General features: G+C 36.7%; 1 protein-coding gene across 1 annotated transcript; it reads right to left on the bottom strand.

The window, feature by feature from the left end:
* Window positions 1–219: 219 nt before the first annotated feature.
* Window positions 220–10672, bottom strand: LOC132641009 (uncharacterized). Its single transcript, XM_060357852.1, has 5 exons — window positions 10235–10672; window positions 9682–9816; window positions 8491–8598; window positions 8002–8097; window positions 220–656 (listed from the first exon to the last, which is right to left on the bottom strand). Exons 1-5 carry the CDS (start codon window positions 10385–10387, stop codon window positions 492–494), a joined length of 657 nt encoding a protein of 218 aa, XP_060213835.1. The 5' UTR covers window positions 10388–10672; the 3' UTR covers window positions 220–491.
* Window positions 10673–22488: the final 11816 nt, after the last annotated feature.

Genomic DNA, 22488 nt, shown 5'->3' with positions numbered 1-22488 from the left:
GACCAAAATAATAGCCGAAAAATTTATATTTTTTTTTTGTATATCACTGTAGATGTACATATAATATACTATTTTATACATAACTGGTGTATATTTTATGTATATATGGCGAGCGGTTGTAATTGAATGGCCACGTGTATAACTTTCCCGAATAATCCTCGTGTGCGCTACAATTATACTGATAAAAGCTGTAGCATGCAAAGTATAGATACACGAAGAGAAGGGCAAACAGTCCAACTATCTCATTATCATCCACCAAAAATTTCCAGCAGGTTAGTCCAAAAATCTAAATATAGCTGGAGAAAATGCTAATCTTTATCTGCCAAGAGACAAGCACCTATGTAAAGCTACAGATGAACAATAAAGCTCAGGCCATCATCACATTCGAAAGCAGTGATGATTTAATTTGTGTCACAACTACTCTGTATTATGGATGACCATTAATCATTAATCCGGTCTTTCGGAATCGAATGTTCTTGGAAGTGTTCTCTTCATTTGCCCCGAATTTTGACTTGCAGAACCCATTGGGTCTTACCTTCTGGCAATGGAATGGACCTTGGCATCCGCAGTGGTACTTCAAACTCGCCCATCACGTGCAAAGGTGTATCCAGAACCAAATGTTCTGGTTCAATCCGAACAGAGATCTGTCTCGCCACCTGATAAAGAAGATAGAATTTTGGCAGCACGAAATTAGCATTACGTTTTGAGCATTACCTTAATATAACTGAGTAGCAGAAAATTAGAAATTTCATTCCACAATTGACAAGAAAATTCAAGAAGTACCTTTAAATCACAAATACAATGTAATGACAAAAGGAAAAACAAAATAATGAGGTTTTGCAGTGATTGAGTTATCTTCGTACATATCTGTACTTTTATCGATGATATGATGGAATTTAAAAGACAATGGACATAAGGCTCGCGCTCCTAATTAGGGCTTTGCATAAGAGAGGAACCAGTTATGAGTAGACATGTCAAATTCTTCTTCTCTTTTTCTTTTTGGTGAGGAAGGAGGAGACATGTCAATCATACACCGCAATCTCCTATCTGATGTCATTTGAAGGTCAATCTTAGAGATATTATGTACGGTAACCAACAGTAATATTGGCCAAGTTGGTATCATTAAGTTACTAATATAAGTCAGGTGTCTCAAGGTCATAAGAGGATGTAGATTTCATCCATTAGACTGTGATTTATTGTGAAAAAATCTTGTCTACCATAAAATCTATAGCAGAGGTGTGATATTCTCCATAAGTTTGAAAACTCCTCAAATCAGCTCTACATGACACTACATGTTGCGATCTTGCAGATAGAAAGTCCCAACTTTGCACGACATAAATTATGCACCTTGCCCACCACCAATAGAAGGATATAGGCCAATAAGTTGAAAGTACAAATCAAATAAAGATTTGACTTGTAAAGTGAACTGAAAATAACATCCAAATACTTATGGAGGTTTGAATGTTACATTATAGATAGGTCACACAAAATAATTTCCACCCAACATATAGTTTGCAAAGACTGAAGTTGGCATTCCCTCCACACACACAAACAGAGAGACATATATGTGTGTGTACTACCCCCATTTTAATGTTTTTGTGTGTGCACTACCTTCATATCATTAGAAAAGCTCCTTTCTTACATAATATCAATTCAAAGGGGAATTATATAGGTGCTAATAGAATCTTCTAGGGTTACGCCTATTAGGTACTTTCACACACACTTGAATCTAACCACATATATACCCCATAAAAGTCACCTAGATAATACAAATGATCATATGCACCTGGGATAACTAAACGACATGAATCTAGACACTCAAACATTTAAGTTTAGATTCCTGGATAGGTTGTGTTTCGCCCGGTGTAAATGTATTCATAAGTCAATGTATCAACACCTAAATTGCGCGGACTCTTCATTTTTGTTGCCGCACCCGTGTCGTATCGAGACGGGTGCGAATGCGAGGCGCGTGTGGGATTTGGATACTTTGACCAGGGACCATGGACAAATTTGGGGAGAAAATTGAGATTTTGATTTCTCAAAATAAAAGATAATACAAATTTAAGACATAAGAAATGACATACTTCAATCCTTTTTAGCTTTTCCTCTTGGTCAATATTTGCTATTTATAAATGTTTTCTTTCTCATGGAAAAGAGTGATAGTTTCTAAATTAATTATTAGCATGTTGATTTTTTGACAATTAATTTTGTTTTTTAACACCAATCTTGGAAAATTGGAAGATTGAATTCGACAACATAAATGTAAGTTTTCCACAGAATCTCTCAAAATTTAGAAAATCTTTATAGCTCTACTTTTATAATTTTGAATTTTTTTAGCCGAATTCTAGCACCCATATACATACCTGGATCCGTACCCCTAATCTTAAACTTCAGATTTTGCCAAATCCGACCATCAGATGCGCATCCGTGTCAGATACCCGCACCCGAGTCAAAGCAACTTAGATCAACACAACCCCCTTTGAAGTTTTAGTGTTCCGAATGCTTATTTCCCAAGCAGTAGGAAAAAGCCCGTACGTTTTCATTATACCAGCGGAAGCTCCGGGTAGATTTATTCCGCCAGCTGCACCAACTCTCAATTGATAGGCGTCTCTATTCAGAAGGAGGAGTAGTCATCGAATAAGGTTTCCTTTCCTGTACTTTTTTGAATTTTACTAATCAGCATTCCCCCTTAAATGTCTTTTCAAATTCTTCAATCTTTCTTGACAATTGGAGCTTCATTTTCAACATCCTCTTTGCGTACGCATTCCAAATTTGTCTTCAAACATAATCCTTACAAAAAACTAGGTTGGTGATCTGTGTGTTAACTTTCTTCATTCATAAATTGGTTAACAACTTTCCAGAAAGAATGAATGGCTGCAAAGGGAATTTGACGAAAACGAAGTTTTAGGAGTCATTCAGCAGTACACAAGTGATAAAATATCAGGTCTGGACGGTTTCGCTCTGGGATTATACAAAATAATGCTAGAATGTGATCAGAACAGATTTGATGAACGTAATACAAAATTTTTATTCGACATGCCAATTTGAAAAAAGTTCCAATGCCTCTCACATTGTGTTGATCCCAAATAAGCAACGAGCCGAAGGAGTTAGAGATCACATACCTATTAGTTTGATTGGTAGCTTTTAGAAGATTGTATCCAAGCTACTGTCGGGAAAATGAAAGAAAGTTATTGATAAATTTGTTGGCAACACTTGGTGGACAGAGTTACTTGGAATCTATTGCTAGTGGGAGGTGGCAGGTATCCTGTGGAATTAGTCAAGACGCGCACAAGCTGGCCCGGACACCACGGTTATTTAAAACAAAAAGGTTTGCTGGCGACTCTCAAATGGCATTCATAAGGGTCAGGATGTCAGTGTTGATAAATGGTTCTGGAAAGGATCTTTTTCAGACACACAAGGGAGTAAGGCAAGAGAATCCTCTTTCCCCCTTCCTTTTCAGAAGTGTTGAAGATCTTAGCAACAGACTTCCATTTGCAATGGAACAGATTTGGATTACAGCTTTCTCAGCATGGACAAGGTACCAGGAAAGGCTTTCCATCTCCCACATTCTTTATGTGGATGATACTTTAATCTTGTGTGAGCTGACCTGAATATACACTATACCTCTTGTCATATGCCTTCATATGAACTTGCAAAAACAGCTATTGCCTGATAATGAAGTCTAGAACCTCCAACAGTTGGCTAATACTCTTGGGTGTAACATAGGGTCATTACCTTCCACATATTTGGAACTACCACTGTGACATAAACACAAGTTGGCCTCCATATGGAATGGCATTCTTGAAAAAATGTGAAAGAAGGTTATCAAATCGGAAAAGGCAATATCTCTTGACCGGTGGAAAGTTTAGTTGTAATAAAAAGTGTATTGGATTCCCTTCCTACCTACACTATGTCCTTATTTCCTATACCTGCTTCAGTGACGAAAAGAATCGACAAGATCAGTAGAGACTTTCTTTAGCAAGGAAACAGAGAAACCACACCTTCAATCTAGTCAAGCGGAGATCAGTCTTGAAAGACAAAAACTCTAGTGGCTTGAGGTAAGGGACTTGAGAACACACTATGTCAATATGTCAATCTCCTGAACAAATGGCTTTGGAGATTAACACAAGAGGAAGATGTGAGAAAGGTCATTGAAAACAAATATGGTATGTGCAACCAACGGCTAAAGAAGGTACCTAACTTCCCGTACAGGTAATCTGTTTGGAAAAATATCATGACATTCTGGGATGACTTCAGAGGCAAAACATACTTCAAAGTTGGGCGATGGTAGGAAGATTAGCATTTGGCATGACACTTGGCTGTGACACACCCTTGCAAGTTGGACTTCCATGTTCTTTATACTCTGGCTGCAAATCAGAGTGCTTCTGTATCTGGATATTACTCTAATTATAGCTGGAATACTGTTTTCGGGAGGAATTGCAATGACTGAGAATCAATGTTGTCAAAGGCGCGCTTAAGCCCTGAAGCGAGGCTCAAAACATGTTGAGCGCTTCGCCTCGCTTAATGTGCGCTTTAGTGTCGTCATCAAGGCTCTAAGACATACTTTTCATGGCCAATGAGTGATTCCTAAAGTTGAGACACTAAGCAATTGATATTTCACTTTTATCGTTAAAAAGATTCAATTTCATTGTCCATATATTTGTTATTCGTACTTATAATTATTTTCTTGGACTAAACATATATATTTATATTTTTTCTCCTTTTGTGCCTTTTTTCATTAAAGCCCACGCTTTATTTGCACTTTGCGCTTAAAGCCCCAACAAACCTTAAGAGCTTTTTTGCGCTTTTCGCTTTTGATAACACTGCTGAGAATTAGAGAGGACCTGCATCTTACCTCCACTACTAGGAACCATTCCACAAGTTCAGGCAAGAAAGATACCATTTATTGGAAGGGCAAGAAAGATGGCATCTTTACAGTCAAATCATGCTATACACTCTTATTGAATTCACAGAATGCTACATCAGCTGGCCTGGAGAAAATTTGGACAAGTTTTGCTCCTTATAAAGTTCATTTCTTCACTTGGTTAGTAGGCAAAACTGCATGTCTCCCACAGACTAATTTCCAAAGAAGATGCCTATACATTTGCAACAGATGCTCCCTATGTGAAGAACACCTATTTCTGCATTGCAAAACTATTGCACAATTGTGGGACATGTTTTTTACATTTTGGGCCTAAAATGGGCAATGCCTAGAATTGCAGTGAAACTTCTACAAAGTTGGCGCAAAATGGGGCTGAGGGGCATGCATTCACGGGTCTGGAATGCAATCCCTCCAAAAATTTGGTTGGTTATTTGGAGAGAGTAACTCTAGAAGACATTGGAGCAAACTGGCAAGTCTACATGAACTCGTAATGGGCATGATTGACTTCGTTAGTTCTCTGCACAATCTGTAAGAATTTCTTATGATGTACCCTGTTGTACATCTCAGCATACGCTTAAGGATGATATATATATATATATATATATATCAAAAACTTTTACCTTATAAAAAAATGCATCTTATGTTGTCATATCCATATCAATGACATGTGGTACATTTCAACCAAAGGTGTGTTCTACATTTTGATTAAAAGAATTGTATGTTTCTACACATTCTCTATTTAATAGTAATACTCTTCACGATTATAAAGAATATGGCACTAAACCAGAGATCTTCCACAATATAAAGTATGATTATTTCACACTCAACTTTGATAGATTTGTGAGAACATCAACTATTCATCAATCGCCATACATTCGGGTACTGGTAGTCTTCAAATACTCATCCACATACCAATCAAGATACTGACCCAAGGGGATATCTCGTTTATAAAAGAAAAGAAAAACAGAGGGCCAGTGTCTCAATAGAACATGTACATCAAATTATTAAACCAAACTCCTAACAACGTAATCACAAAAAGATTCCAAAAGGAAAAGAAGGTGCTAAAAGTTGGAGGTAGTCTATCTCTAGCCTTTCCACACACAACTTAGGAGAAGGAATGTGAAGAACTAGTGACCCAGTCATACAGTTAAGATGGTAAGGCTTTCAGTTTAGCAAATAACATATGACACCAGCAAGCAGATCCACATAAAGAAAACAATGTAACGGCTATAAGTACAGCAAAAGGAGAAAGAAAACTGCTGCCAAATCTCAGTGAGAGCGTTAGGATTTTCCTCAAGTAACTTTCACTTGGCACCAAATAGAAAACAGAAAAAGGTCAAGAAATTGGCCTAAGGTTGTAAAAACTGATGATTGCTGGAGCTAAAGACAACTTGCAAGAGTGAAAAACAGCAATAATTTAGTTTCCCAATTGAAGCTTTTAGACTATTTCCCTCATATTTTGTTAGTTCTGTAAATCTTCATACTTAAAAACAGTTTATTTGTTTTGATTGACACCTTCATACAAACATTTGTTCTAATCCATATCCATGTTTTGTATCAGTAAAATAGCCGTGATGACTATTAAACCTTTATACACATCCTTCTTATTGAACTAGAAAAGAAAAACATTTGAAGCACATAGCTTTAGTCAAAAGGTACATGTCATGCCGAAGATTACAACTTAAATTTGCTACACCTGACTGTCTTCAGCCAATTAGGCCTTAAGTTAAATGTCCCCATTCAAACTTTGATGTTGATCCTAGTTCAATTATAGGGAAATCAAGAAGCCCAGAAAGACAAGCTCACTCAAGCTACAGAAAACAATGAGAAATTCACTGGAACAGCTGTTAGCAACTATACTCATAGGGAACATACAGACCATAGCCATAGTCAACCTTAGCAAATAAAAAACATAGTCAATATTGGATCAAAATTCTGTCACTAAAGAACATTAGAAAGAGAATGAACTATTTTTTCCACAATCAACAATGATTAGAACTACAGAATATTCTATTTACTTTGGGGGATAAGTCAAAAAGTTACTTTTTTTTAACAGGAAGTCAACAAGTTTCAATAATAAACACCAAGTCGGTGCCAAAAACGATGTGCACGTGACTATGCTACGGTCATACATTTTCCGCCAACTTCGACAACTATCCACAACATGATATTTTCTCCATAAACCAAAATACAAGTGAAATGAAAAAAATCTCTTAATGCTTTCTACATCATTCTCGCTTTTTTGAAACAACTTGCTATTCTGTTCGTCCCATATACTCAAATATAAAGCAGAGAATCTGTACCTTCTTTTATAGGTGAGGATCTAGAATTTTTAGTGTCCTTTTCTTTTTCTTTTCTTTTTTTTTGAAAAAGGTAACATTCATTTTTTTTTAAAATGTACTACTGAATTTTAAAATCCTTGCCAACCTAAGTTTGAACATCAGTGAGGAAATAAACTAGCTTGCCCACTAAGCTAATTTTATATCCTAGAGAAATCCAGCTGTTTCTTCTTTTTGAAAACCGCAAAATCCCCAAGGACCACTAGGCATGGTTGGAAGCTCTATGGGTGATGCGCCCATCCCTCTACCCTTCTCCACTTAAATACCAGGCTTTTGTCTGGTTTGAACCTATGACATGTGCCTAATCCACACATCACAAATATCGCTCTTACCACTAGACCCAAGCTAAGAGGGCGAGAAACCTAGCTATTATGTACAGACATATTAATATATGTCCAAGACAAAATTAAAATTACCAACAACTAATATAACTTGGAAAAGAGAGGGGTGGGGGAAATCTGTATAGAATTTTGTTCCCCAAAGGTAGAATATTGCACAAGTTCCAATATAATGTATATTTTATAAAAGTTATCATTACAAATAGAAAAGAGAAAAAAAATAAAGAGCGACAATATACCTTTTAGAGGACGAAAACGAGAAGACAGAATATTAAAAAAAATCAACTTGCTTCCTGGCTGACATTAAAGGCAAAGCAAGTTTCACAAGTATGAACTATTGTAAATTTTCTCTTCCCCAAGCGCACCATGGCAGTAGTTATCAATAGGAGTTCTAATGGAAATGTAAAAAGTATAAAGACAAAAGTCAGGAACAAAGCATTACCTCAGCCACAATTTCATCTTTTCCGACAGGTTCCTGAATAAAAGTCCCCCCCTTGTCATCTTTCGTCAATGGTTTCTTTGTGAGCTTTCTTAGCACCTGAAAGAATTTGCAGTTCAGATAAAAGAAATAGAGGTGAATAACTACGATGGCCCAATTACCGAAGGGTATCTGAGACAGTTCAAAAGAACCATAGCACGAATCCTGAATCTTGAAAACATTGTCAATATAGAAAGATCCTGTCACTATTACAAGTTACAACTATTTTATACCAGTTATGCTAGGTTGCTAATATAACCAGTTTGTGTGAGCTAAAAGATTATCAGGTAGCTTTAGTTTCCTCTTCTGTACCATCTTTCAGAAGAAATAGCAGCAATATCACAGGATCGTAAAAAGTTCATGATGAATCAAGCGAGATATGATATAAGACTACTGATAATCATTAGTGAAGACTGTTTCAAAATCCAAAGAGCTGTAACATAAGATACTGACCAACTTAGTTCTATCCAGGCGGTTTGCTGCCATCTGGTATTCTTTCATCTTATCTTCCTTGGTTGCTGGAACTATTTTAACCTCTTCAACTTCCTCGCGTTGGTAAAGCTGGCAGAGAGGCAGCAAATTTGAAACGCTAAGCAGATGAATACATCATTTCACAAGAATGTAACCAATATACAAAAAGAAAGCACGGAGAAAACTATTTTTTTTTTCTTTTATTCACAAATGGCACCACTTACAATGTGGAAAAATGTGAAGACCAAAGGGCCAAATGTAAAAAATACATTGTTGAATGTAAAACATGACACGGTATACCACATGCTCAACACAGGAAAATTAACATATTTGTCCCAACATACTCAGCCTTTTTAACTGTAGGTGCGCTAAGATATTTGTTTGTTCTGTGAAATAAAGAGTGAAAGTTATGCAGAGGAACAAAGAAAAGCGAGATGACACAAATTATCAGTGACCTCTAACATAATATATGTGAACCTTATGTGGATCATCTGTAGTCTTTTCAAACGAAAGAAGCGACCACATCAAAAATTTATCAAAGGTCTTTGAAAGGTTAAGAAAGCATCAATCAAAGATGAACCTAAGAAGATGTGCATTCGGGATCAGGCAGAGGCCATAAATTATTAGGGCAATACCAAAGCTATTTTTGACCTGATCCTGATTACTTAAGCCTACTCTTTCTTCAAGATACGAAACGAGCAGCTGATACTGGCTGTCCCTATTGTATTTCAAAAAGCCCCAATGCACAAGTGTTGTGGAAGTTTCTCCTTCTCGGGAAAATCCAAGTCATTTAGGTTCCTATAAGCTATGATTTGACGACAAAGAGTATTTATTTGTTTGCAGATGGGAGGCTTGTATTGTTAAGATAATATTACAGCAAGTAGGACATGGGCAGAACAGCTTTTTACCTGCATTGCAACTGTACTTCTACGAATTGACGCAAGAGCAAGTTCCAAGACTACTAGATTCAAAAGAACTCCGTGTTCTCATCAAGGGGTATACCAAATTCCTTACTTTTAACATCTCGTACACTCAAACTATCAATCAACATTCAAGTCCACGGCAGGAAAATAAAGAACCAACATATCAAATTCTCACAATTACGTAAACCTAATCAGAGCAGTATCAATATTTACAACGGAACACTTAAAGTACAAATGGAACGAAGAAAACCTTTCGCTGATCTTCCATGAGATGCCTGTACTTGTCAATATTTGGTACAGCCAGCAATTTGGGCATAAGATGGTTGCGAAAATATCCAGGCGCTACTTTCACAGTTTCCCCTGCTTTTCCAAGCTTGTCTATGCTCTGCTTACCAAAAACACAGTATTAAACAAAAAAAGTGAAAGAAGCGGGTCGAAATTGCAAGAGTCAGTTCAAAATGAACTAATCAAATAGTAAAGGACGTAGGGTGTGTTTGGTATGACGGAAAATGTTTTCCCTAAGAATCTGAGGGGAAACGATTAAAACACAGCAAAGCACCCCACACTATCCACCTCATCCCTACTGCCCTAAGCCCCACCCCCCAAACATTTTCCGCCATACCAAACACACCCTAATTGTTAAAATTACTAAAGGGTCAGTTCAAAATGAATCAATGAAATAGACATAATATTGATTACGTCATTAATAAATTGTCTGAGCAAATCGGTAATTTAGGTCAGGGAAAATTGATCATGTCAGTAACAATTGGATGAATGAATTAGTTTTAATAGTGATTACTTACAGTAGTAAGAATGACTTGTAGTTTTCTGTATCTCAAACCTTGTACGGCGTGATATAGTGGATGCTGTAAACCTCCATCACATTTCTGGAAAATACTCTTCACATTCTTCAACTGTTGACGGATACTATTCCGTCCATATTGAAGACAAGCCATTTTTCGCTCTTCTGTCCTGACGGCCAACCGCAAAAAGAACCAAGAGGAAAAGGCACTATTTGAAGAGAAAATTACAACAATGGTCCTTTATGTTTGAGGGTTGGCTCAAGTATGCACTTACTCCATCCGTCCCAATTTATATCACCGCATCGATAATCAGACTTGTCAGAACAGCCGTTGTATAAATAAAAAATCTATTTTGACATGAAATGGATATATCCATATATCTCTGACTCATATTTATGAGATGTTAATATATGACAAAAGCTCTATCGAAAGTTAGTTTGCATAAGAGTGGACCCATTGGTTCATGTAAGGGTAAAGTGAGTATTCATGTTCAAGCAAGTTTCAATAATACCATTAAAATTGTTACAGATTTACGGGGTCGAGTCCTCCGCCGGTACTTCTGGATTCAAAGGTACCTTTCTATATTTAGTAGTAATTCAATTTTAAATTTACCTTTTTACCCACGAAATAATTTCTGATCACATAAATTTCTATGGTTTGTTTTAGTCTACAAGTTTCAAAAGTCTTTCCTTATTTCTTAAATTTCGTGCCCAATCAAACTCCCTCATATAAAATGGGACGGGCAGAGTAATAGTTTTGTTCTTTTAAGTTTGTTAAAATTAATACTTTTAGTCTCCGTCAAATATTTACGACATTTTGACTGTTAGATTTGACGGAAATAGTGGAAAAAAAAAACAAATTATAAAGACTAAGAAAGTTCTATCAATTCTTGAAATATGCAACACAAAATACTACACTTGACACTAAAAATATATAAAATAAAAATAAAAATAGCAGAAACTACAAAATTTATACCTTTAAATATGGGTTTCCCGCAATTTGTTCTTTCATAGTTCTCATAATTATCTAACAGACAGTGTTCGATAAATGATTGATCAGGACTAAAACTGTTAATTTTTGACAAATTTAAAAGACCAAAACTGTTAAGTGTATACTTAAGTGGCTAGTTTGAACCTACCCTCAAATGCAAGGGATCATTGTTATCATTTTCTCCACCCTCGCATTTATGGAAGATGGGTGTTGAGGAAAACACATTTTTTAGGTGTTGCCGGAGAGTATTCCATATTGAAGGCAAGCCATTTTCGTTGTTCCTTTTCCCTTTACGCTCGTATACGTACGAAAGAAAATGGAAAATTCGAAACAGGAAGGCAAAAGCAATTCCTAAGTATATTTAATAAGAATTTGGATATTAGTATTATTAGTTAGTGATAGTGAAGTTTCTTTTCTTTAATGTGTATTACTATTTGTTGCCTCATTTACTTTTTATCTTGCAGTTTTATTGTCATATTTTTCTTCATATACAGGACAAGTAAAAATGGACGTAGGGTGTTGCTCCCAAACACACATGCAAGTATACGTGGTCGTACAAGTAATATAAGATTTTTAAGTCCCGTTATTGTACCCACAGAGACTTAGATTTTATACTTTTCAACTAATTCAAATTTGGTTGTAACTATTCAGAAGGTGACAATCAAAGTGTTTGTTGTGACTAAACTAAAACAGAAAGTAAACAATTGAGTATGAGTGTTTTTGTGACTGAGAAACTTGTGACGAAGACTGTAAGGTTTATCAGATGAGAGAAAGTTCCAGGGTCATGGCTTTCGACAATCTAGTTGATCTTTTAACAATTCTACCTATCTTATTTCCTGGGTGTTGGGAAGAAACAGACAACAACCAAATTGCACTACGAGATAACAGCGGAAGAAATACCCAAGTCAAAACTTCCCACACTATTTGAATCAAGAGAAGACAATAAACACTAGCACAAATGGAAATCCGGACAACAACTATACCATCAACAAAATAGCAAAGCAAGCAAAAATAAATTGAATGCAAGAGACACCAAATTTACGTGATAAAACCCCTTCAAGGTGAAGAGGAAACATCCACGGGACCTCCGGCCCACAAAAGCTCCACTAATAATCAACAAGAGTTACAATAATGTTCTTCAAATGGCTACAACATCAACGCCAAACACGGAGCAACAATACATAAAAGATAGCACCAAAACTAGTGAAGAAATGAAGAAAATACCAAAAATGAGCTACTGTTCGTACTAAAAAACTGGAGCTACATGACACAAAATCCAATCTCCACCATTTAAATCGAAGAACCAGATGTTGAGAACCCCTAGTTCAAATTTGAGAACGATCCAACGGTTAACGAATCGGAAAACGCAATTTGAAGTGGACTGTTATAGATGATTTTCACTGGTGCGAAAATTACCTCTTCTCTCTCAATATTTCTCTCTATATGACTGCTATGAATTCACTCTTGTGTTATTGAAATAAGACCCGAGTTGATCCTATATATAGTGGATTTTAGGATAAAAGTGGGCTGGTCCAAATTGGATTGGGTTTTATTAATCCAAATCCACATAGGAAGGGAAAACCCAACACTGGGTTACTAGTTGACGGGTTAATTATAACTTTATAAGTATCTTCCGAATTGCTCACAAGCCAGTAGATGCTACTATAACGCCTATATCCCTATAGTCGTCACAGGTAACAAGAACGCATTTACCTCTCCGTTTTCAACTAAACGCATTTACCTCTCCGTTTTCAACTAAGCAAGGCTAAAGGGTATATTCCTATCCTCATTAACGAAACGATTATATCGACCAAACCCTATTTATCCTTATTAGGCATGCAAATTCCCTATCCCTAGTCCAATTCACATGCTACAATTAGTGTTCCACTATTGGCTAGATAATCAAACAATTAAGATCAAGAATAAATAAGCAACCCAAAATATAAAAATTTAATAGATAATAATTATCGCCAAACCAATTATCACGTATTTCACCACAACCCTAGAATTAAGAAGTTTAGCTACTCATGATTCTAGATGAAGAACAAGAATTCATGAATAATCTAGGGTTGAAAAGAAGAAAATAAAATAATTCTAGAGAGAGAAAGCAGGACGACGTCTTACAAGTCTTAACAAAATCCCAGCACGTCGTTTACAACTCATAAACGTCTATTTATAGTCAAGGGTTAAAAATAAAATAATTAGACCTAATCCCGATCAAAATGGGATAACTGTTCTGCCGATGTGCGGCACCCTTGCCATGCAAGGGTGCCGTGGAAGAGTAATTTCTTGACTGCAATATGTTAGACATGCGGCACCTACGCCACGCGTGGGTGACGCGCGTCTGCTCTGTTTCATGTTTTCTCTAGCTAAGTCCACCTGCGCACCCCGCGACGCGTGGGTGCTGTGAATCTCTTCCGTTCCTCTTCCTCAATCCCTGAAAATCACATCGAAATGCTCGGAATTCAGCCAAAACTTCCTTGTGGGACCTGAGTACAGAAATACCGCAACATAATCTCAAATATAATCAATTCGATGCAAAAGGGTCGATTAAAGTGCTATGAAACCGAGGGTAAGTGACGCAAAGCATAGATATTTGTGCCAAATATCACCAACCCCCACTTAGACTTTGCTCGCCCTCGAGCAAACCATTGCTACAGATCACACACTCCACTTTTTGCCAATACGAACAGGTCTACTTGGGTTTCGGCTAAGATGATCATTTACAAAACATGTTATCCATCAATTGTTTTTTAACTAGTTCTACCTCAAATCATGCCATCACAAAAATTCAAACCATGAAGCTTACAAACAACCTTTTCAACATGACTCGAGCACCAATCTGACCCAACGACACCACTTTAAGCACAAATTGCTTGGTCATCCGACAGAGAAACCAAAAATTCACCTATCTTGTGTCAAGTACATGCCCTCACAGAAAGAAGGATGTGTAGCGATCACACATGAATATAAAGAGCAATAATTCCATGGACATATCGAGACAAATACACTCACACTCTCAAAGAATCATCAGATGCAACATACAACGAACCATACGCTTACCCTTACTGTAACCGTTCTACTAATGTGAGTATGCCGAGCCTACGATCAAGTAGGACTTAAAGGGTTGTGATGTAGGTTAAGGGACGGGTAGGATACATTTAGATGTGGTGACTAACCTCCCTAAGCACTTTAATACGTTACACTTTTAATTATTTCAATCCATCCTTCATCAACCAAACTTCCATCATATACTATCCATCTCACTCATCTTAATCATGCCCCATCTTTTCTTCTTTTTGAACTTAGGCACCACAATTTAGTTGACTAGTGGGAGAAATATTATTAAGAGAATAAGGACACATACTTTATCTACATATTTTTCTTCTTTTTTTTAATCTTTTTTTTTATAAGAAATTCCCACTAGCAAGCATTCTTAATACATTGGTGCATCAATAGACTTTGCTTCAGACTTCACTCAACAAGCTTCCCATCTTATTTATATTTCCCAACTCCAATTTCATTCACAAACGATTAAAGTGCTTAAGGAGCAACGGGATCAAATCAGGGTTACTAAGAACAAAGGGTATAAGCTCATCAATGGTTGCCAAAGAAAAAGCTATAGGCTCAATGGGGCATACCAAGGTAACATGTAAGGGTAGGTAAGTGATGGTTCAAATTCAGCTAAGCAAAGAAACACCTCTATCACATCCTATACTTAACAACTCAATCTCTCTTCACGAACACCCTGAGCAAGTTCTAGACGTCAATAGAAAGCATGGATTATACAAGATTAGCCTTACACGCACATGGCACATAGTCAAACCAAGATGGATCCATATCAGCCCTCAAATCAAACAACACATACAAATTCAAGCCAAACGGGTCATACATGAGTCAAGATAAAGGGCGAAGTGTTTCGAAAGAAGCTATTCAGACTTTTCGGCATGTTTTAACTTTAAAAACCAAGAGCAGCTCATTTTTTTATCAACTTTAACCTAGCCGTACCTAGCATTCGATTGGTTTTTCTATGGATTAATTTTCCCTCAAGCAGGTTGTCATCCACCCGTCATCGGGAAAAGTCCCTTCTATGACTAAGAAAATAAGCAACAAAAGAAAATAAAATCCGAACGGATGCTTTATGCCACTACGAGGGTCTAATAACTAGAAGCAAAATCTTTTTGGCTTTTTTTTTTCCTATGGTCCCCCCCCCCCCCCCCCCCTTTTCACAAAGTAATCCTAATAAAAAGAAAAAGAAAGTTATGTCCTAAAAAAATAAAAAAATCCTAAGATATATAAGCATCCTCTATATCGAGACGCACCTCCCAACCCACACTTATTTTCGTGCAATGCCCTCAATGCACATGGAAAAAGAAAAATTAAGAACAAGGTAAGGTGAGAGATACTTCCTAGGGCCCATTAGGGCCTACTCGTCATCACTGGTAGCTGCGTCCTCGCCATCAGACGGCTCAGACTGCTCCTCATCATCACTACGACTAGAGTCATTAGGGGTAATTGACGTCACCTCGTCACCTTCTTCTTCAGCAACTGCTATTTTATCCATGGTGCACATATCTTCATCCTCAGGCAGTCGGGCCTCATCCTCACCCAGAAGACTCCTTGCGTGGGTAATAAGTGGAACCTTATTAAACAACCCTGAAATGTCCAACTGTGATTGCTGGACCTGCAGCATCTGTACCTTACACATTATGGTGATTAGGTTGGTCTGGGCTGCTCTTTCTTCCGCCGAGGTGAGTAATTTCTTGGCGGTTATATCGGGGCCTTTAACATTTGAGATGTCAACCAATTCAGTTGGTGGCTCAAGCACCCTATCAATAGAAGTGCCCTTTTGGGAATCAATCCATGTGATCAACTCTGTGATGGTGTTCCCAAAAAGAAGTCGACGACACTTGTTTTCCCTCACCCGCCGCATCTCTTTCAACATCCAATGCCCAACATTGACGGGTCGCCTCATCAATAGGAAGTAAACCATGTAAACTCTATAATTCGAGACACTCGGGTAGTGCTCATGGGGCATTATCCTCAGATTTATCAACCGGAGTCACACTCGTGGCGGTTTCTCAAAATTGCTCATAAGCATGGTTTTGTGTGTCTTGAGCTTGTCATCATAGCTTTCCCAAATGGCAAGAGATTCCAAGCCACATAATGTTCCTCGGATGGCCTTAAAATCAAGTCTTCGGATGAATTCTTCGAGTGGCTCGTTAGGCACGTCCGGTGCCCCAACAGTTTAGCACAAAGTGGATGCGGTCAAAGAAATTGGGCAATCATGAACAGTGAAAGTCGGGTTCTAGTATTTAGAGTTCACCTGCTCTATTTGTGCATAAAATTCCAAGACAAGATTAATGTTAACTGGCCCCAGACTCTCAAACACAACTTGTCACCCCATGCCCACGAGGCTGTTGTAGATGGCCCAAAAGTTCCTTTTTAGGGCGATCTTGTCCACCCACGCTCATGGCTGTAGCCTTTGGAGATGTCAAAATTTTCATACCACTCCCTAGCCAATGGAGATAAACCCAAGACCCTATGGTTGTTTTGAGGCTTCGGGATGGTGGTTATTGGGTTCTTGCTCCCCCCCCCCCCCCCCCCCCCCCTTTGTTCTTTTTGTGGTTATCGAGGGGTTGTCTCCTCTTCTTTGTTTGGGCCATTGTGAGGTGGATGCGGTGGATTTTCCTTTAGCTTTGCCCATGGTGCCTGGAAAATAATTCACTTCCAATCATGAGTAAACAATTTGATAGTAAAAAGGGCGTCACTCGTGGACGATCCCACACTTAGTTCCCTCATTCACATCATTACGATTCGCTTTTACGCGGGTTAAGGCATAAAAGTTACTACGAGGTTGTTGGTGCTCTAATTAGATTTTAGTAATTTTAGAGTCGCCACCTAATTTATTATGGAAAACTAGGAAAACCGGGTTTAAAGATTTTTTCAAAACAAGTAAAAATCTTTTTGGACCAAAGTTCGAGGTAAGAGTTCTGGTGATCCCCTAGGGAAGGTTTTACGCACCCTAGTATTAAAGGTTCGTAGAATACGGTTAACCTACGAGCTTCAATGTGTGATTAACTGTATTTACTTGTTTAAAAGTGTTTAGTTTCCGCAAAATTTTTGTTTTATTCATATTATGATTTTAAGGAAAAAAATCGGCAAAAAGTCCCCTTATAAAAAGGGGTTTTGGTTTAGAAAATCCACATAAGTGTTCAACTCACTTTGTTGCCGGACTAGGACAAACTCGGGATTTCTCCCGAGTAGAGTCACTACTATTCTAGTTCTAACAAAATGGGTTTAGTACCTACGGGTTTTTATACATATAAAAATATGGAGTATATCTCCGATTTGTATACATATATATAAGGAAAATACATGTATTTTTATGATTCCAATTTTTATTATTTTGAAGCTCATAAGTCAATAATATTCCAAGTCCCAAATCCATCTTAACCTTAAATTTGATCCAAGTAAATTCCTCTTTATTAGTCTATAAAATTTTTGGGCCTCGGCCCAAAAGATGTTTTCTTTTCCTGAAAAATTACTCCAAGTCCCAACCACAAACTTCTAAACTAACAGATTATCATGTGAACCTAGATCCCCTTAACATATAAGCAGACTTCTAAACTAACAGAACATAGCATTGGTCATGTGCCCTAGCAATGGACCACACAGACTTATGTTTAAAGACTGAAAATGATAATCAGTGTACAGGTTTGAGAAATATGGGCATACCATTAGTTCCATTATTGAATATTTGCTAAAAGGGATTCAGTTTAATAAACATGGATCAAAGAATATTCTAGGCAAACAATATGATCCAAGACAGGCTAGCATTCAATCACTAAGGTGTTTCTAGTATTATTCCTCTTTGTCATGCTATCAGAATACCTCTAGCATAATACATGAACCATACAAGATTTTGACGAGACTACACAATACATTTAAGAAGGCAATGAACAAGGGTCAAAACATGTAAACAGGTCCAACTACTAAGCATTAGCTAAGGCAGAGGGACATTACTCATCTAGTATAACTGCCACATAAACATACTTAAATACACTAAGCTAGTACATAAAAGCATACTTAATTGAGGTAGATTAAACCAAAAAACATGTGACTAACATTCAGGAGTAGGAAATCAAATGCAAATAGCCAACAAGACAACTTAAGCATGATGAAACAAACTATATCAATATACCGTTGACACCTAAGTGATTGATATAGTTTAAAATTTTAATTTCCAAAATTTTCGAGTCAAAGACGGAGCAAGGGCGCACCTTTAAAATTTAAAATTTAAAAATCCTGAGAAAATTGCAAAAATTGACGTTTAATCATTATTTTTTTTAATTACAAGAAATGACGAGTTATTCACTGTCACAAACATAAGTTCGAAAGAAAGATACATATCCCGCTCCGTCTAACTCAGAAATATTGTTAATTAAAAATGACGTATGAATCATGGATCATTTTGGCCGCATTTTTCACATTTTTAAATATTACTCGGAAGTATATCAATATTAGGCTCATTTTGAAGCTCGTGTTTTAAAACAACGTATTGTAATTTTTTATTTCACCAAAATAGTATTTTACGAGGGCGTTTTAAGCTAATTAACTTAAATTATATGTTATGTTTTCTTTAAAAAGTTGTGTTATATTTTATAAAAGGAGGGAGTAAATAATATACTTACCCCCCCCCCCCAACCCTCCCTCCCCTTTTTTTATTTTTACGCGTCATTTTTACACCCTTTCTACCCTACTTCATCTCTCTCTTTGAGAGAGAACTGTGGCGGCTAGGGTTTGCTTTTCACTGCCACCACGGCACCACCACTTCCAGCGTCACCTCGACAACCTTTGGGGAGGAACAACTGCGACATTAGGCAGTGTGATATGCCATGGGTGGGGTCATTGAACCCTTAGCCATCTTGTGCTATCACACCAACGCCAAAATGACGATTAAGGTGGTTATCCCTCAAGGATCCTAGTCATTGAGGACAGGTGTTGTCCTTTTTTCAAACGTTTGGATTTGTACAACGTTGGTACGATTTGTTTTGGATTTCTGTTCTGGTTTGTACTATTTTGATCCTTGTTGTTGTACAATTTGTGAAGATTTAGGGATTCTAGTACGATTTAGTACGATGTGCTGTATTTATTTTTGTCATTACTTGTTTGAATTTGATTTTTGTGACGAAGTGGGGAATTTAGGGGGAAATTCTGTTAGGGAAACGGGGGAATCTTCCATTTCTACCCCTAAATTGATTTTTTGCATGCTATAAATAGAAACAGGTTGTGACATTTTAAGGGTGGATTTTTCGATTTACCTGATACCACTCGACTGCTAGGGTTTGGAGTCCTTCATTACAATTTGCCTAAAAGTCTACTTATATACCTACATTACTAAATTATAGATATATACTACAATATACTACTATGCTATAGAAGATATTGCTCGAAAATACTATATGATATTCCGAAAATCAAGAAGAAAAGGCTTTACAAAAGGTTTTGAGTGCTGTTTGTCGAAGAACATTGATTTAATCTCCTCATTTGATCTTTTGGTTGCCCCATAGAAAGGTATTATCCTATTCTAGTGTCTTTATTTCTGTTTCGATTTATTTGATATATTATATTGCCTATGTCTGATTTTAAATTTTAAAGCCATTTTAAGTGTTCTATTTAAAGAGCTTAGTCTTTAGATATGTTTTATGTCTACTATATTGATATAAACATTGTTTGGCCACTGTTTCATTAAGCATTAAGGCTGTCCTGATATAATGTTAATGCAATGAAGTTCAAAAGATTTTTAAATGTCGATTATTAGGTAGTAAGGTTAAAACAAGGATTAAATGAAGAAGGTTGCTAGTTTTGGGCCTTGGTCACTGTTACATTGTTTAGTTTAAGGTTCTGAGGTTTTATTCTTCCATTTTTGCATTGGTTTGATTATTATTTTGTGGGTTCTGAGGACCTTTAGCCTTATTATGTTTGTTTAGTTCATTTTGAGTTTGTTAACTTTGGCTACAATGACCTTTAAATGGGGTATAGATTATTTGTTTTGTCTTGAAGATGGTTGCCAATGGTCTTGTTTTAAAACTGTTTTAAAAACTTGAAAGTGGGACTGTGTTTGCTATGCGTGTTGTTAGTATTTAAGACCTAGTCTAAATGTCATCTTGAATGACGTGAGCATTTTTTTTAAAAGAAAAAAAACTAAATGATTCTCAAACAAGAAAAATGAAATTTAAGTCTATGTTTTCACTTGAATAAATTGGTTTTGTGCACATCAGTGAGATTCCGGGGGCTGTGTTATGTTATGATCTTATATGGCTATCTTATATTAAGTTTGAACTAAAAATGACTTCTCAAACCTGAAATGTGTCTGTTTCCTTCTCTACAGTCTACCTATATTGAGCTTAAAAGCATCTGAATCTCTGTTTGCTTTGTTTTACCTATGTTGGATTTGCTTCTCCTATCCTTTAAAGACTAAATCTTTTCAAAACTTGCAAAAAACATCTTTCAAAAGATCAACTAGCTATAAAATTGTGTGAATCCTTGAAGCCTGAACCTCTGATTTCCTCTTTTAGACTAAATAACTGTTAAAGCTAATAGAGCAGGGCTGAGTTGCTTTTTGTGACTGTTTTGGCTTCACTTATATACATTCTATCATCTTTAAATCCTACTAAGCCTTAGAAGAGGAGAAAATGACTTCCTCAACTTGCTCTGTGGATTTTGAAATTGCTAAGAATTGCTGGATGTCTCTAAAACCAAGGATTTTGGATTTTGGTTTACTATTTCATTGATCATATTGAAGATTTTGGTGGCATTATCTCTCATTCCTGTGTGCTTGGCTATTGTTTTGATCTTATCTGATTTGTTTAAAGTTTAGTTTGGGTTATTAGTTTTAGGTATAATGATCTTGAATAAAGTATAGTCACTAAGTTTGATTTCTAGCTAGTTGCCAATGTTCTCTATTATATCTGGAAACTTAAGAGATAAGTTGGTAGTCCTGTGTCTATTGTTAATAGCTAAGATCTAGTCTAAAGTGTCCTGAAAGGGATATAAACACCCTTGGGGATGATTAAGTGATTTTCAAAAAATAAGAACTGGTCCTAAAAATAAACTTAAGTCTTTATTTTCTTTTAAAATGACCTGTCTTGTGTGATTTGTGTTTCCTTTACATTTGTGTTGCTTACAATTTGTTTGGTTCCTCTTGTTTAACATGATCACCTAAGGACTAAACCCATACTAAAGGCTGCTTTAAGAAGATTAGGTTGGTCCTTGTTTTGTAATATCCCTTCCTTTGCTGTCCACTTGTAAAATCTGAGACTGCGTCATGTGTTTCCCTTGTCTCTATTTGCTTTATTTGAAACTAAACCTTGACTAAAATGCTATGGAAGGATTTAGGGTAGTGTTATGCCCTCTTTAATATCTTTGGAACCCCTAAAATACTAAGTGCTTCTGCTTGAATTTTCCCTTTGATCATGTTTGACTACAACCACTGTCGATACCTATTTGACCTCTACTTCTGATATTGGCTCATTGTTTGGCCCATGTAATACTTTGAACTCCACCAATGACCTAAGATAGCCCTATGTATCCCCCCCCGGCCCCCCCCATTTTTTGATTCTATTTTAGACTCATTGAATCTGTCATTGCTCTTATTTGAAACTTCCTAGTTACTGCATTCAATGTGACTTTAAGTTGACCTGTAGCTTGCACATGGGGCAATACCATGCTCTCATCTCTTTCTTTTTGACTGTTTTGCCTTGTCTTGGTTGTCCTTTGCCCAGAATTCATTGTTGTCTACTTGATGTGATCCTATTGATCTTATAATATTTCTATCAACTTCTCCGTGAATTGGACTAAGTAAAAGTTACTTTGACACTTTGCTAATGATTTTTGAAATTGGCTACGTATTGAGATGGCTTCTATGACCAGCTGAGACTATACTATGAGCATGTAGAGTTTAACTAAGCTTGATGAACCTGCAAACTTGTTTACTTGGTAATTGAACTTGCTTAAGCTAAAACTAAGCCTAGAATGGACCTTGAACCCAGTATTTGCTTCTATGACATCTTCTTTGTGGTAACTGGATTAAAAGAATGGTTTTTAGTACTGGTTTAACTTATTGTGGACTCAAAAAATGAACTCCCTGCTAGCTAGTCCTTTACCCCATCCCCTCTGGTCATTGATCTCCTCTTTGTTTTTTTTTTGTTTTTGAATAAACTAGAAAATTGGACTTGTTTTTACTCACTGGTTGTTGCTGG

This window comes from Lycium barbarum, chromosome 5 (assembly GCF_019175385.1).
Source record: "Lycium barbarum isolate Lr01 chromosome 5, ASM1917538v2, whole genome shotgun sequence".
NCBI classification, from domain to species: domain Eukaryota; kingdom Viridiplantae; phylum Streptophyta; class Magnoliopsida; order Solanales; family Solanaceae; genus Lycium; species Lycium barbarum.
This window is presented reverse-complemented; position numbering and strand designations above follow the sequence as displayed.

Coding starts and splice junctions, on each gene's coding strand:
- LOC132641009 (XM_060357852.1), bottom strand. CDS start 10,387: ATGGCTTGTCTTCAATATGGACGGAATAGTATCCGTCAACAGTTGAAG. Junction 9,817..10,234: donor TACAAGTCATTCTTACTACT/GTAAGTAATCAC, acceptor TTTGGTAAGCAG/AGCATAGACAAGCTTGGAAA. Junction 8,098..8,490: donor GCCTGGATAGAACTAAGTTG/GTCAGTATCTTA, acceptor AAATTCTTTCAG/GTGCTAAGAAAGCTCACAAA.